This window comes from Chiloscyllium plagiosum, chromosome 28, assembly GCF_004010195.1.
Source record: "Chiloscyllium plagiosum isolate BGI_BamShark_2017 chromosome 28, ASM401019v2, whole genome shotgun sequence".
Lineage (NCBI taxonomy): Eukaryota > Metazoa > Chordata > Chondrichthyes > Orectolobiformes > Hemiscylliidae > Chiloscyllium > Chiloscyllium plagiosum.
The window spans coordinates 20513342-20530577 of record NC_057737.1 but is presented as its reverse complement, the minus strand read 5'-3'; the positions used below and the strand labels follow the sequence as shown (position 1 = coordinate 20530577).

Below are 17236 nucleotides of genomic sequence, written 5' to 3'. Positions count from 1 at the left end.
AAAAAATGCACTAAATTATTGGAATAAAGTTTAGAGAAATCCTTTAAAGTATTTGACTGCTCTATCTGATCATGGCATATCCAACAAACTCTTGACTGATGCTGTGCCAGAGTTTGGATTTTCCGTGTTTAACCTGAACAGTGCCTGAATATAGTAAAGGCATTCGAGCACATAGCAAAGAGATCAAGTTCCATGTTAATTCAAAAATAAGTATTTCTATCAGTGCTCCCTTAAGCTCAAAATACTGCCTTGTTAGAGATATTGCACTGGCATGAAAGAGCAGTGCCAAGTGCCTGATGATCCTTTGAGGGCAGTCCCACAAATTTCATCAGTGATCCAGAGATTGGCATGTGCCTGGTGGAAAAGGCCAAAATAATTCTGCTCCACAACAGAATCTGGATATTATTGGCTGAAGCGGCATTTATTGCCCATCTTTATTTGCCCAGAGGGCAGTTAAGAATTGACCACATTGCTGTGAGTGGAGTCACATGTAGGCCAGACCAGGTGACGATGGCAGATTTCCCTTCCTGAAGTACGTTAATGAACCAGTTGGATTTTTATAGCTATCAACATTGGATAAGTGCTCACTGTTAGCCATCCTTTTATTCCAGTTTAGTTTAATTGAAATCAAATTTTATGTTGTGCCATGGTGGGATTCAAACACATCTAGTCAGAATATTAGTTTAAGGCTGTGCATTATCAGTCTAGTGATATTACCACTACACTACTGCCTCCCCTTGACAAAGGGTAGAAGTGCAAGATGATCAGGAAAATAACTGAGTTGGCGGATGTTTAATAATACAGTACCTGAAATTAAACAGGCTCTAGACTAGACCAGAATGCCATTTCAAAAAAGTCTGGTTTTTACAGATTCAGTTTTTGGACAGTCAGGTTTGAGGTTCTATACCTGTTGTAAGAACACTGTTAAATTATCTTTCTTTAGAATTGTGGAAAATTGTGTATCTGTAAAAGTGGATATGTAATGAGTAAATGTTTTTATTATACAATCAGTAACTGAGGAACTATATATACATGTTGTCAAATAAGATTGTGAAAAAAATGTTTGGAGACCATCTTCATGCCAGATTTTCTTTTTCACTTATGATTGTATAATTCTATAATTTTTTCCTCTTCTCATCTCTCTGGTAGTTAGTGACTCGGGCTCACTTTCCCAGGGATTATGGTCTTTTTATCTTGGGTCCATCAGAGCCCTTGACACTGTTACTGCAAGAGTATCAGGACTGTGCTCCAAGAACATTTCCAAATGTCCTTTTGACCAGTCAGTGAGAAGTAAAGGAAATTGTAACAACTGGAAGAAATCCTTGGGATCCACATGGCCAGTTCCATTGTACTCTGCAGGCAGGATAGTCCTTCCCTGTCTTCTCCCCCTCATCTCCAATTTCTATTCAATATTTCTCTACCTGACAGTACTCGATCAAAACCTAAAATGAGGTGATGATTTAAACTGCAATCTTTGTAATGGGTTTATGTTATTATATATATTCCAGTCTCTTACACTGCCCCATATTAAGTTTTAAAACTCTTAATAGCACCAAATCTAACAATGAAGTAGTGGTAATATGCTGTTTAATATGAATCTGTATCAACCATGAGGTATCTTACCTCACTTACCTCTACTAATGATATTCTGAAAAAATGCTTTAAAGGGGAGGAAACCTGTTACAAATCACTGGCTCAAATCTACTTTTAATACGAAAAATCAAAGAATCATGGTTCATTTTGCATAGCCTTAAGGGAGCTGAAAGTATTAAAATGTACCCTTACCCTAGTGAATTTCAACAGTGACAAGGTTAAACTTGCAGGATTGATGAGTTTCTGTTTCTGCATGGTGTACTTGGCGAAAAGAAACAGTGCAGTTACAGAAGGAGGAAGTGAAATAACCTCGAATGCTGTATGTAATCTATCCTTGTGTGAACTGCTTGTGAAACAATTTGTAATATTAGACTAAAATCTTATGCTAACATTTTATTTTTATATTGGTCACTGGTTGTTATTTAATTAAATTTTAGAAAGATGAACATATTTGAACTGGCTTAATTATAGAAATTGCCATGTGATTGTTCATGTCTTTTTAAGTTTTCAGTTCTGCAGGCCACTTCCACCATCTAACCAAGTATCATCTTAAAGTCTGTTGGAGATTTACGAATGGAAAGAATAGTAAATTAATTTTATATGCTAAATATGGTCTTGTATAGTAATTGTCTAATTTATATGTAAATCACAATCAATTGATGCTAGAAAACACAATAGTGCTAACAGCGAGACTGTTCGTGCACCAGAAATTAATCCACCTCTGGAAGTTCTTTAAATTTGCCTGAGAGTAAGGGGGTTACCATGCTGCTGGGGAAACGCATTATTTGTCCTCATTCTTCTTCCCCTCCCCCAGTTGTTTAACGTGCACAACAAGATTTGAGATTCCAACCAAATGTTACCGGATACCATAAAGTCTCTGTCAATTAATTGTCCATTACATATGAATTGAACATACTGACCTGGTAATGTTTCGGGCAGAAGACCATTGATCTGCCTAGGCTGCCCTGCCTAGCCTGCTGTAACTGTTCCTTACTGTAATTACTTTAAGCTTAAAACTGTAGCTATGAAGAATTCATGTTTTTTTTTCCCAAACCCGTAATGATTAAAAAGATGGGTTGCACAGTCAGTGTTGTTTTATATCTGTGGCATGGGCTTCAGTCTTGTCCTGACACCAATGTTAAAAATGTCAAGTGTGGATAAATCACACTGATAATAAACTTGAAATCATTTCTCAATACTACATTTGGGAAAAGTACATTGATTTTCTTTAAACGTGGATCGTGCAGAAGTTCTCTGAATTGCTAAGAAATCTAATAGTTCAGTATGACAGTGTCTCAGCTATCAATGTGGAGACCTGAACTAGAATTGATGTCAGCTGATTATTAATATTCAGCCCTCCTCAAGGGGACAGGTCTGTGAAGTCATTCCAGTGAGGGAGAGAAAACTGACCGTGCAGTTATCTCCCAGCATTATGTAATTTTGCCCTTGGCTTTATCAGGCAAATGTACCATTGACTATATCTGTGGAGGTGACTACCAAAATGGATGACTGAGAGAAAATACAACTTAAAATGCAATTTCTTAAAACTAAATCTATTTTTGTAAATTAGGTTTATAACACTTTGAACTCAAGAGATTCCTACCAGAAATGTGACCAGTATTTGGAAGTTGCTTGCTGGGCTGCTTTATAAAGTTTTCTTTGTACCTTTGTACCTTTCTTTGCTGTGCTCTTCCAGCACCACTAATCCAGAAATTGGTTTCCAGCATCTGCAGTCATTGTTTTTACCTCTTTCTTTGTACCTTGTCTCCTTGCAAAGTAATGGTAAGGTCCCAGGGAGTGTTTTTGAACAAAGAGAGCCTGGAGTGCAGGTTCATAGCTCCTTGAAAGTGGAGTCGCAGGTAGATAGGATAGTGAAGAAGGTGTTTGGTATGCTTTCCTTTATTGGTCAGAGTATTGAGTACAGGAGTTGGGAAGTCATGTTGCAGCTGTACAAGACATTGGTTAGGCCACTGTTGGAATATTGCATGCTCCTTCCTATTGGAAAGATGTTGTGAAACTTGAAAGGGTTGAGACAAGATTTACAAGGATGTTTCCAGGGTTGGAGGATCTGAGCTACAGGGAGAGGCTGAACATGCTGGGGCTGTTTTCCCTGGAGCGTCGGAGGCTGAGGGGTGATCTTATAGAGGTTTACAAAATTATGAGGGGCATGGATAGGATAAATAGGCAAAGTCTTTTCCCTGGGGTCGGGGAGTCCAGAACTAGAGGGCATAGCCGGGCGCTGGCAGGTGGGACTAGATTGGGTTGGGATATCCGGTCGGCATGGACGGGTTGGACCGAAGGGTCTGTTTCCATGCTGTTCATCTCTATGACTCTATGCCAGAACTTTACTTAAAATTTAGCACCTATTTAGTAACACTATACTCTTGCATGAAGGGTCAAAACAGATTGCCTACAGTATTCACTTCCCAAACTCCCATTTCTGCACAGCACTTCCTATATAGTAGGATGACCAGTTCTGAAAGTTGCTTTGATTGACAATATATCACTAATGGAAAGGAGTTTGGATTTCAGAATGCAGTGACTTGACAATTGATGAATAAGGCGATGATGGGATGGCAATGGCCTAGGAGTATTATCACTAGATTATTAATCCAGAAAGGTGACAGTGAGGGCTGCAGATGCTGGAGATCAGAGTTGAGTGTGTGTTGCTGGAAAAGTACAGCAGGTCAGGCAGCATCTGAGGAGTAGGAAAGTTGACATTTTGGGCAAAAGCCCTTCATCAGGATGATGATGGTGTGGGGTGGGCAAACTCTCCTCTGGTTTGTAACCAAACCTTAGTAGTAGGACACAAAGGGTAGAAGGCCGTTTTGAGTGACTGGAGGGCAGTGTCCACTGGTGTACCACAAGGATCAGTACTGTGACCCTTATTGTTTGTTATATACGTAAATTGTAGAGATAAAAATGTGAGGGGAATGTTAAGCAAATTTCCAGACAACACTAACATTGGTAGAGTGGTTAATAGTGAAAAAGATGGGTTGGGCAGATGGGCAGACCAGTGGCAGATGGTATTAAATCTCCCAGTAAGTACGAGGTGATATACTTTGAAAGAAGAAACAAAATGAGGGCGTATGCCATGACTGGCAGGATCTTGGTAGCTTAGAGGAACAGTGGGATCTTGGAGTAATTATTTACAGATCCTGAATTTGCAGAGCACTTGAATAGGGTAGTTAAGGCGACATATGGGACGCTTGCTTTCATCAGTTGTGGCATAGAGTATCAGAGCAAGGAGGTAATTTTGGTGTTGTACAGAGTGTTGGTCAGGCCTCGGCGGGAACACTGAAGTTCTGGTCACCTCACTACAGAGAGGGTGTGATAGCATTAGAGGGGGTATAGAGGAGCTTCACCATGATGTTGGCTGGGATTGAGAAATTGAGCTGTAAGGAGAGACTAGATAGACTTGGATTGTTTTCTTTAGAACAGAGAAGACCGAAGGGCGATATGGTTGAGGTGTATAAGATTGTGAGAGGTATGGATAGGGTGAAAAGGTGAAAAGAGAGAAGCTATTCCCCTTGGTTGAGGGGTTAATCACAAGAGGGCATAGTTTTAGAGCAAGGGGCAGGAATTTCAGAGGGAATTTGGGAAATAGTATTTTCACTGAGTGGCAGTGGGAATCTGGGAAGTGCTGCCTGGGAAGGTACTAGAGGCTGAAAAGCTTACAACCTATTTTTAAAAAATTTGGATGAGTATTTCAAATAGCATAACATTCAAGGATATGGGACAAGCGCAGGAAATTGGGATTAGCGCGCTTTTAGTGGTCGGTACAGTCTTGGGGCTGAAGGGCCTTTTCGGCATTGTATGAATCTATGAATCTTTACCTGGCACATAGGAAGTGTGATGATGCTGTCACTTTAACATGGTTATTTTGTCCTTGGGTTTTTTAAAAAGAGAGGTTGTAAAGGCAGAGGGTCTAGAAAGAAGCTAGTTTAACAATGGCAGGGGAGATGGCCAGTTCTCCTAGTTCAGATTTTTTTCTAGTTTGGTTTAGCTGTGGCAGTCACAAGATGTTGGAGTCCAGGAAAGGTTGCAGCTTGAGCAAATGGTTCCTGACTGACTTTCTCTCTGAAATCTCTTTGGATCTTGTTCCCTCCTGCCTGTAAGAATCTGTGTTTCAATTTACCTTCTTGCCAAGAGGTGTGTTTATGGCTTGGGATGGGATTAGAACAGTTCCTTTGTTAAATTGGTGTATCGATTCGGTTAAGTTATTCTAAATTCCGTTTTCTTTTGTTTGTATTTCAACTGTAACGTTTAAATAAATTCTGTTTGCTTAGAGTGGTTTGACCAGCTGTGTCACACCTGGAATATCAACTTCACATCTGCCTTTAAGATAAAATAGACTACCTTCTTAAAATATTTTGTGGGGCTCTGGCAAAACAGGAGATGGTTGTGATTTATGAGGTCAGTCATTTCAGTTCCAGGACATCTCTGTAGGAGTTCCTTGGGGTGGTGTCCTCTGGCCAACTACCTTGCCTCCACCATCGGGTCAGAAATGGGGATGTTGGTTGATGATTGCATATGTTCAGCACCATTTGCAACTCTTCAGATATTGAAGCAGTCCATGTTCAAATGCAGTATGATCTGTACAATATCTAGGCTTGGGCTGAAAAGTGGCAAAAACATTTGTGCAATCCTCGTGATGATGATCTCCAATAAGACAAAATCTAACCAGTGTCCCTTGACATTAAATGTCAACATCCTTGGGTTTACCATTGATCAGAAACTCAACTGAACTTGCCACATAAACACAGTGGCTACAACAGCAAGTCAGTGGTTTGGATTACTGTGACAAGTAGCTCATCCCCTGACTCCCCAGAGCGTATCCACCATCGACAAGGCAGAAGTCAGGATTGTGATGGAATATTCGTCACTTGCCTGAATGGGTGCAGCCCCATCAGTACTCAAGAAGCTTCAAACTGTTCAGGACAAAGCGACCCACTTGATTGGCATCACATGCACAAGTGTTCACACCCCCTTCCACTGATGCTGAGTACATACTGCAGCTACGATCTACAAGATGCACTGCAGAAATTCACCAAAGATCCTAAGACAGCACTTGACCCATGACCACTTCCATCAAGAAGTAAAAGGGTAGCAGATACATAGGAACTGCATGTTCTCCTACAAATTACTCCATTTGCTAACTGGGAAACCGTTCAAGAAGGCAGCTCGCCACCACCTTCTCAAGGGCAATTACAGGCAGTAGATGATGGCCAGCCAGCAATGCCAATGTCCCATTTAAAAAAAAAACTAGATCAAGCATGTCAAAAGGATGTTTCAGTTTGGGTCTGAGGTAGCACTCTGAGCATGAGAACTTTTTTTTGAAGTTATCTACTTGTGTAATTAAGCCATGTTCTATCCATTTAAAGTGTTTGAATGCTCATCGTCAACAGTTACCGAAAGTGATACTAAGTCTTCAGAGTACACTGTGCCACTTTGTCCTGGAGCTTGACTTTTCAATACAGGGAACGTATGTCTGGAACATTTGCTATTTTCTGGCTTTGTTTGGACAGAAACTACCTGCATAACTCCTTTTCCAAGTTTTCCATTTGTTGTGCTGATTTTGCTGACAGAAGTTTAATTTTTACTGCAACTTTCATTTCCTTGGGATACTTGAATATGCTTTATGTCCAGTCACTTCCTATTTTTGTTTTGACTTGCAATCACTCTTGTCTTTGCAATGCAAATACCCAACAATTACCAACTCCAACAAGATAGAATCTTACCATCGTCCCATAACTTGCAATGGCATTACCATTGCTGAATCCCGTACTGTCAACATTGTGGAGGGTTACCATTGATCAGAAACTCATTAAACTGGACTAGCTGTATAAATAATGTGCTATAACAGCAGGTCAGAGCATAGGAATTCTGTGGTAAGTCATCCTTGTCTCCACCATCTATAACTTACAAGTCAGGAGTTTGATAGAATACTGTCCACTTAGCTGGATGGATGCAGTTCTAATACTCTATAAAAGCTTGGCACCATGTGGGACCAAGCATTTACTTGAGTGGCACTTCATCCGTCATCTTCAGGATTCACTCTCCTTGCCACCAAAGCACAGTTGCAGTGTTGTGTACCATATACAAGATACACCGCAGTGACTCACCAAGCTTTCTTTGATAGGAACGTACAAATCTGCCTAAAAGGTCAAAGGCTTGATAACTACTGCCCTGCAAGGTCTATACCACCCTGAGTTGGAACTATATTGCCATCTTCAGTGTCACTAGTTCAATATCTGGAGATCCTTTCCTAAAAATACTGGGATAGCCCTACACAACAAAACTGCAGTGGCTCAGAAGACAGATCACCACTTTCTCTAGGGTAATTAAAGATGGGCAATAGTTGCTGGTCAAGCCCAAATTCCAAGAATGGATAAAATAAAAATGACCACTTAATGTACAGCCATTAAGGTAGATGATATTTGTCGCACTGATTGAGATAGGGTTGTTGACATGGAGAAAGCTTGCTTTTCTTAAATATCTATCTTTGCACTGGCGATCAGCCCAGATTGCACGTTGATATCTTCCAGTGGGCTTACACCTGTGATCTGAGTGCAACTAATCATGCTGCACTGACATGAAAAATTGACAAAAGCCGACTGCATACAATTAATAGATTTCTGGAGATTCCTGTAGATTTCCAACATTCCTTTGCTCATCCAGACAGAAAAATAAAACTTTGTGATCAATTTTTACAAAGTCACTGATCACATTCAGCTGACCCTTATAAACACAATTCACAATTTTGGACAGTGGGCTTTTGTTACCCTTTAATATCAATTTGGCTTAGTTATATACACTTGCAAATTAATCCATAGTGCACTTCTGCAAGTACAGTTCCAGCGTACAGTTCTGAAAGTGGACTTTGCCACTTCCAAAAGTTTGAATGCTATATCAAGAGGAAAATAAATGTCTAAATTGGCAACACCTCTCTGAGCACCATTATCTTCACAGGTAACAACCAATAAGTTCCATTTTCTGCATGCTGATTCTGAGGTAACTTACTACATTGATGTGGCTGTCTTGTAAGAATAGGATTGTTGATTTAATAGAGAATGGCATTCCCAGTATCCAACCTTTGAAACTCTAGTGTGTTTAATTTAAAATGGCTTTTGTTAAATGATGTCATCAGATCCAGTGTGCAACAGTCATCCAAGGGAACACAGTACAGTGGATAAAAATGTAAAAGGATATGTAATAAGCAAGAAGGCAGTCCAACTATATTTGAAGAGCCTCCAATTTTTGTTCACAGGATTTGTCATTATTGTACAGGCAACTCATTGAGTATTGAGAGCCATGAACACTCAGTAGGTGCCTCAATGATTCAGCTGTAACATTTCATTTGTTGCATGTTGAACTAGTTGATCTGAATCAAAACAGTGGTATGGCTGTGACAATTGGGTCTCTGGAATTAGGGAAGGAAAGCATCATGTCAGGATTCCTGCTGTGTGGCATCATCCCAACTGTGACTGGGGAATCAAATTCAGCCTTTCTGTAGTCTAATATTATACTGATGTGATGAAGCTATAAACATATTTTATGAAAAGTATAAGTGTTTTTGGCATCATAGCCAAGTAAGGAACTAATGTTGCTAAGACAGCATGAGTATTTGGGAAAATTGTTTCAACACTGATCGCACCTTTTGTTTACAATGATCAAAAATGAACCTGGCTTACTGAAATGCTGCCGAGAACAGTCCTTGACATCGATGGGAGCCCAGGCACTGTCTCCAAATGACTGACCTCCCGCCTTCTCTCTCTTTCCCCCCACACATTCCCTGGAGCTCTACAAGGAGTGTACCCTAAACAGTGTACCTTAAACCCCTCTTTTTCCTCTCCCCTCACCCCCCCCCCCCCCCCCCCCCTTCCCCACATAATTTCTCCAACATTTTCCTGCACAGGGCAGAGGTAGAACCTGTCAAAAATTGCAGTAAAACGTGTGTGTGTGTGTGTGGGGATGGGGGGGGAGGTTTGGTAAGCAGGGTCTCCTGCGTGGTGTGCTGCTGCCTAGTCTCCTGAACGGGGAGTGGACTTAGCAAGTGCTCGCTGTGTCAACGCCATTGAACTGATGTGTGTGTTGGAGGGGGGAGAAGATGTGACAGGCTTCAGCAAAGCTGCAGTTCCCTTACACACGTGTGTGTGTGTCTGCTCAGAAACAAACCCTGAGACAGAGAGAGGGAGCAAGGCAGGCAGAGTGAGGAAAAAGGAAGCTTCCAAAAACTCCGAAACTCAGAGGAGAGCCCTCCCATCTCATTCAGGTAATCAAGGTTCCTCTGTACTGGAGTTGAGATGCCTGACCTCCAACAATCATCTTCCTTTCTGCTTGGTAGAGCTCCAACTAATGGAAAGTTTTCCTACTGTTCTTGTTGATTCTACTTTGGCTAGGGCTTCTTGATGCCACACATAGTGAAATGTGGATTTGATATTAAAGGGCAATTGCTTTCACTTCACCTCTGGGAATCAGCTCTATTGTTCATGTTTGGACCAAGATCAGAAGCTGAGTGGTCCTGGCAAAGCCCACACTGAATGCAATAAGTAGCTTATTTCTGATCAAGTACTGTTTGTTAGCACTGTGGGTGACCCCTTCCATCACTTTACTGATAATGAAGAATAAACTGATGAGACATTAATTGGCCAAATTGGATTCGGCCTACTTTTTGTTTACAGCACATACCTGGGTATTTTTTCACATTAATGTGCACTTGCCAGTGTTGTAGCTGTACTGGAACAGTTTGGCTATAGCTGGTGCAAGTTCTGGAACGTAGGTCTTGAGTCTATTGACAGAATATTGTCAGGACCCATGGTTTTTTACATGATACAGAACCTTCAACTGTTTCTTGCTATCACGTAGATGAATTGGCTGAAGGCTGCTACCTGAGATGCTGGGACCTTTGGAGAAAGCTGAGGTAAATCGTTCACTTTGCAGTTCTGGCAAATGTTTCAGCCTTATGTGCTGGGCTTCCCCGTAATTGAGGACAGTGATATTTGTGGAGCCTTCTCGTCAAGTCAGTTGTTTAATTGCCCATCTATTCATAAGTGAATGTGGCAGAACTGCAGACTTAGATCCCTTCTGTTTGGGTTATGGGATCACTTAGCTCTGCCTATCACTTACTGCTTATGCTGCTTGACAGACAAGTTATCCTGTTTTGGTAATTTTACCTGGTTGTGACCTCAATTTTAGATATGCCTAGTGCTGTTCCTAACATGCCATCCTGTACACTTTATTGAACAGCGGTTGATCCCGATTTGACGCTAATAGTGGAATGGGAGATATGCTGGGCCATGAGGTTGCAACCTGTGATTGAATTTCTGTTGCTACTGATCTTGTGGGTCCTGTTGACCCCAGTGGATGCCCAGTCTTAAGTTACTAAATTTGTTTTAAAATTTATCCCGTTTAACCCTGATGTAGAGCCACACAACATAATGAAGGATATCCTCAATATGAAGATAGCATTTTATTTCTGCAAAGACTGTTTCAATGCTACTGTCATCCATTGCAGGTAGATTGAAAATGAGGTCGTCAACTTTTCCTCCTTGTTGATTCCTTTATTCCCTGGTCCTGTTGATGATATTTACTCTGAGTGGGGGATTTCATTCTGCATCCTTGCCAACTAGTGCTATCATAATTCTTCACCAAGTAATGCTCAACTTGGATGAGTATTGATTCATCTGCTGAGGTGAGACTGTAGGTGGAAATTGGAAACTTTTCCTTGCTCATGCTTGACCTGATGAGACTTTGTTGAATCAACCTGAAGAATCGCAGGGCTATCCAATACATGTACCACAGTGCTGCCACCTCTGGTGGACCTGTCCTGTGGGACAGGACATTTTAACTTTTAATTTTTGACTTTCAGTCAAATTCAAATTCCACCATCTGCTGTGTCATACAGCACGGAAACAGATCCTTCAGTCCAACTCGTCCATGCTAGTCCAGTGACATTACCTCTTCTACATTTCTTTATGTCAATAACAAAATGCTGTATAAAGACAAGCAACCCAAGAATAAATCACAAAGAACTCTACAGAGTACACTGTTGAATGGCCAGTAGTAACTGGAATCTCATTTCAGGCTTACTTCCTTTGTCTTTGAAATATTGTTATTATCGAGCTGAAATGATATCTTATTATTTGTCTGATTGAATTCTGCCAATCTTTCCAATGCCTGTGTGGTTTTGTCTGTCCTATTAAAATACACCATCTAGTTTCCCCACTTGAAGGACTTGACTAAAAGGGACATGCCTCTAGAAAATACATGATTGCCTCCAAACATGTTAGTCACTCACGGTGCACCTTTAGAATATTTGATATTTCATTTGACAAGGTTCTTGGTGAACTTGATGAATTGAAAAGAAGTCGCATCAATAATGAATAGCTTCATAAAATGAGATTCCATTTTTTTAGCAAAAAGCTTTTCTTGTTTATTGTGTTCAGACTCCATGCTGTTGACATGCTGCAGTAGCTACGGTTTTCCAATCTAGAATAGCAAAAAGTTGCTAAGAACAGCTGCAGCCTTTGTAATTATACTCTGCAGTTATATTCAAAAAATGCTTAAGATATTTAGAAGGCCACTTAAAATCCCCATGGTTCATTTCAAACTGCAATTATCTGAAAATATCATCTTCACTTATGGGAAGCGGACAATACCTGAGGACAGAAAGCAAGTTCAGTCGTAGTCTCAGTAGATACAACTATAATATGAAGGCCTCTTATTTCTTGAGAGAAATTTGTCTTTACTTTGGTCTATACCAGAACAAAGGCAATTAGTGTCAGTTACTGACAGGAGATTGTTTTTCCCTTATTATCATCCCCATAAGGAGTAATCTGGTTTGTTCTGTTGAATTCTGCAAAGAGAAGTTGACCCTAATTAAAATTGTGTGTCTGCTTGAAGTCCACGTAGTGATTATGTTGGTTTTTTGTTTGTGTCCAGCTGTGCTACGCTGGTGGTGCCAAAAATTACACGCAGGACTTGAGCAAGTATGTGTTAGCACCTGCTTCTAGCATGGTGGTGCTTTGCAAGTGCAAGTTTGCACTTTTGACTACCTCTAATATTTTGATAAGTTTGATGAAAGCAAGGGAATTAGTACCTGCATAATGGATAGTTTGTTTGCAGAAACTTGCAGACTCCCGAAAGCCTGTCCTCCATCTACAAGGCAGAAATCAGGAGGGTGATAGAATACTCCTCACTTGCCTGGATGGGTGCAGCTCCAACAACATTCAAGAATGTACTCCCTACTGTGGCAGGGGGAGAGAGAATGAGAGCGCACGCATAAGAGGATGGGAGGAACATAGAAAATATGAAAGGGAGAGAATGTTGTGGGATGTACTCTCCTACGAACCTGACCTTGAGAATTTTTTAAAACAGTGCAGCTCCAACAACTTTCAAGAATGTACTCCCTACTGTGGCAGGGGGAGAGAGAGAATGAGAGCGCACGCATAAGAGGATGGGAGGAACATAGAAAATATGAAAGGGAGAGAATGTTGTGGGATGGATGGAGTGGGATATGTGAAGAGGGTGGGTGGGAGAAAAAGGGAGTTGGAAGATTGGGGGAGAGAATGTGGGCACAGGTGTGAGGGAGAAGCAGATAGAGAGGGAATATACAGTATGTGAAGATGTGTTCATATCTGTAAGAGAGTGAGAGAAGAGGGTGAGAACATGCTGTGAGCTCACCGGACTGTACTGTGATTCTGTTGAAGCTGCTGAAGACTGGGATAATCTTCAGAATCCAATCAGGCAGAAAGTTTTCCTTTCACAAATATTTGTATCATCTGTAACTACGGGTGAGGTGCCAGATGACTGGACAGTGACTAATGCTGTGCCTTTGTTTAAGGAGGGATGTAAGGTGAAGCCTCTGAACTATAGACTGGTGAGTCTGATTTCAGTCGTGGGTAAGTTGTTGGAAGTTATCCTGAAAGATAGGATTTATATGCATTCGGAGAGGCAAGGAATGATTTAGGGGTAGTCAGCATGATTTTGTGTGAGGGGAATTGTCTCTCGAACTTGAGATTTGTTTGAGGAAATAACCGTGAAAATTGATGTTGGAAGAGCAGTAGACATTGTTTATTTGGAGGTTTTAGTAAAGCCATATGGTAAAGTAATTAGTAAAGTTATATCACATGGGATTCAGGATGAGCTTGTCAATTGGATAAAAAATCTGGAGAGGCTGGGATTATTTTCACTGGAGTGTAGGAGCTTGAGGGGTGACTTTATGGAGGTTTACAAAGGGCTTTAGATAAGGTAAGTTCCAGATGTCGTTTTCCCAGGTGTGAGGATTTCAAGACTAGGTAGCATATTTTTAAAATGAGAGAGGTTTTTGAATAAAAAGGGGCATGTTTTTTACACAGTGGTTCATGTGTGGAATGAACTTCCAGTGGAAGTGGTGTACGAGGGTACAGTTCCACCATTTAAAAATTATTTGGGTAAGTACATGTTTTAAAAAATTCTCAAGGTCAAGGACCAGGCTCGCAGGAAAGTAGTCTGACACAGAACAAACAGCCAAGAGGCGAGTCTTAATGATTCACACATGTATTGGGACATAATTTTACACCACAGTACATGAATAAGAAATGTTTACAGGAATATGGGCCAAGTGCAGGCAGGTGAGACTAGTTGAGATAGGGATTATGGTCAGCATGGACTGATTGGACTGAAGGGTCTGTTTCTGTGCTGTATGACTTTAAGAAGCTTGACAGACAAAGCAACCCATTTGATCGACACCAAATCCACAAGCATCCACTCCATTCATCACCGACGCTCAGTAGCAAAGATGGGCTATAGAACTTCATCTCCCCTCTATAACAAGGGCATGAGATGCATGGAAAAATCACCAGCTGTAAGTTCCCTTCCAAGCCATTCACCATTCTGACGTGGAAATATATCACTTCCTTCACTGGCAGCTCACCACCACCACCACCAACGGCAACTAGGAATGGGCAATAAGTGTTGGCCAGAAAGCAACACCAATCTCCCACAAGTGAATTGGAAGTAGGATACTGCCTGAGCTGCTGTGCTCTTCCAGCACCACTAATCCAAAATCTGGTTTCCAGCATCTACAGACATTGTTTTTACCTATCTTATAATAGGTTTACCTTGCTTTTCTTGCCCTTTTCCAATTGGTCTCTCCCTCTATCTGTCTGCCCTTCTGGTTGGCTCCAGATTTATCACCCTTAGTGTGCAAAAATGGAAATCTGAAAGGGTCAATCCACAGGCCTGTAAGTTGCCAACCTATCATTTCCTTCCAGCCATTTTGACTGAGGGTTCTGTTACCTGTGTGAAATGCTATTTTCCAGAATTCCTTTCTACATTCTGTCCGGTTGATACTTCAGCCCAGGTGGTAACAGAAATCTATCTAGACACGGTGGGTGGCACGGTTGCAATGGGCGGCACGGTGGCACAGTGGTTAGCACTGCTGCCTCACAGCGCCAGAGACCCGGGTTCAGTTCCCGCCTCAGGCGACTGACTGTGTGGAGTTTGCACGTTCTCCCTGTGTCTGCGTGGGTTTCCTCCGGGTGCTCCGGTTTCCTCCCACAGTCCAAAGGTGTGCAGGTCAGGTGAATTGGCTATGCTAAATTGCCCGTAGTGTTAGGTAAGGGGTAAATGGAGGGGTGTGGGTGGGTTGCACTTAGGCAGGTCGGTGTGGACTTGTTGGGCCGAAGGGCCTGTTTCCACACTGTAAAGTAATCTAATCTAATCTAAACATGCTTAAGATTGGCAAGCTGTAAATGGAAATTTGTAATTTTAGAATTGGAATTTCTTCACTACCTCTAATAGATCAATGATATAAGTGGCTTTCGCAGTATATCATCATACTTTCATGAAGAACTGGTGATGCAGAATGAAAATCAAAACGTTGCAATGTAGCTGAAATTCAGATCATGTGTTAAATGGGTGATCACTGGTGATTTATTAAAACTTGTCATTCATTAACAAAAATAAACCAGGTTCTTTGAAAGCCTAGACTCTCCAGGCAATATTGCTACAATTCAGAGCTGTTGAGGTGCACTGTCGTTCTTGTTTCAAAAGCTTTGGTTATGGAAAGGTAATGAGAACTTACCCTCAAAGTGGATCATTCTGACCAAATTTAAAATCTATGCTTAGAATCTTAGGAGTGAACTCTGCAATGTTACCGTGAACAACATTCATGTTACAGTTGGAGAATCGGGCAGCTTATCTTGGCATGCTCTGCATACAGACCTTATTTAATAGACCAACACACGCATTAGAAAACTGACATTTTTTTTGGTGACCAATTTTTAGCAGTCAGAGCAAAACTAAAAGTCGTTGTTGGAATTTCAATATTGTGGGATCGCTTGAGATCAAGCTGTTAATACTTTAAGGACTTTATCTCCACACTGACAACACAACCATGGTAATCTTGTCTCATTGTCCTCAGCAAGATCTCCTGGCTGTTCTCTTTGAATTGTGTATGACATTAATCATTCTAAAACTAATCCAAAAGATTATCTTTATATGATTATATTGTTTGAAGTGTTATGAATTAGAAGACTCCTGAACCAAGCTGCATTAGGTTAACTAAAAATAGACTTGCACCGCTTCAACAGAAACCAAATATTCTTATAGTTTTATTTTCCTCCAATGCAGGTCAGAACTGTACAGATCTCTGTTTGGAAAAATCGAGCAAGCTGAAGCCATGCAGTACTCATCACCACTGGTCTTTGGACATTGATTATAGCAGAAAAGAAAGTGGGCCTTTGACTTGTCCATTTTTCTACAAGACAGGACGATACCGCCTTCCCTTTTAAATTCTATTCTGGCTAGAAAGTTTTGTTTTACATATAGAAGTCACAAGGTTTATTACCAGTTTATGTGCCCAACTTACAATCTGTATATCGGCAATTTTTACCATGTTCAATGGTTTGTTTTTGCAGTGGATGACTGGACAAGGATAATTGGGATAGAGGTTATGGCAGTTTGAAACACTTATCTAGTCACCTGTGTTCTCTTCTGTAAGAGAATAGTGCGCTTCCCAAAATTCTAATAATTTTTGCCTTTTTCCTCGTGGCAATTATTGCTGTTCTGAATATACATTTATTACAAAAAATATTTAAGGCTAGTTGGAGTGACTTTTTTAATCATGAAATTTTTCATATACAGGAAAGCTGATCTTTAAAAGATCAGAACAAAGTTTATAGAAAAGCAAAATTTATGTCTTGCATTTAAAGTACCACTATCTCATGATGGAAATGATTGAATAAGGTGTATTGATGTTAAAAGAAGCTGGAAATAAAGTAAGCTTTGCACAAGTTCATTTTAGTGCATTGTTGAATCTGCCATTAATTGGATGTTTTGTTTGTAATAAAGGCTTCATTTCACCAGGTTGTCTTTTTTATAACAGTCTGCAGTTTGTTTCATTGGTAAAATATCTTTCTACAAATATTAATTTTAAAAATAAACCTTTACAAGAGTATGATTTCAAGAAGCCTAAGTAAATTTGAAATACAGAGGACCAAGGGCAAAGTTCTCCACTAGCTAGCAATCTATGTAGCACAAAAGGTAACAGTTTTTTGGAGGTATATCATCTCCAGACATTGCTGCAAGTGTCCCTCTGTGCAATATCCAAGATCCAACCATTTCCAGCTGTTGCATCAGTGATGCTCCTTCAATCACA

The 17236-nt window shown here is 40.7% G+C and overlaps 1 protein-coding gene across 1 annotated transcript in view; it reads left to right on the top strand.

Annotated features, from left to right (window-relative positions):
- aatf (apoptosis antagonizing transcription factor) overlaps positions 1–16943 on the top strand; it is a 115294-nt gene extending 98351 nt beyond the window's left edge. Inside the window, exon 12 of the mRNA XM_043718472.1 lies at positions 16210–16943. Within this exon, the coding sequence (XP_043574407.1) occupies positions 16210–16294 (85 nt within the window). The 3' untranslated portion in view covers positions 16295–16943. The remainder of the gene's footprint in view (positions 1–16209) is intronic.
- Positions 16944–17236: the final 293 nt, after the last annotated feature.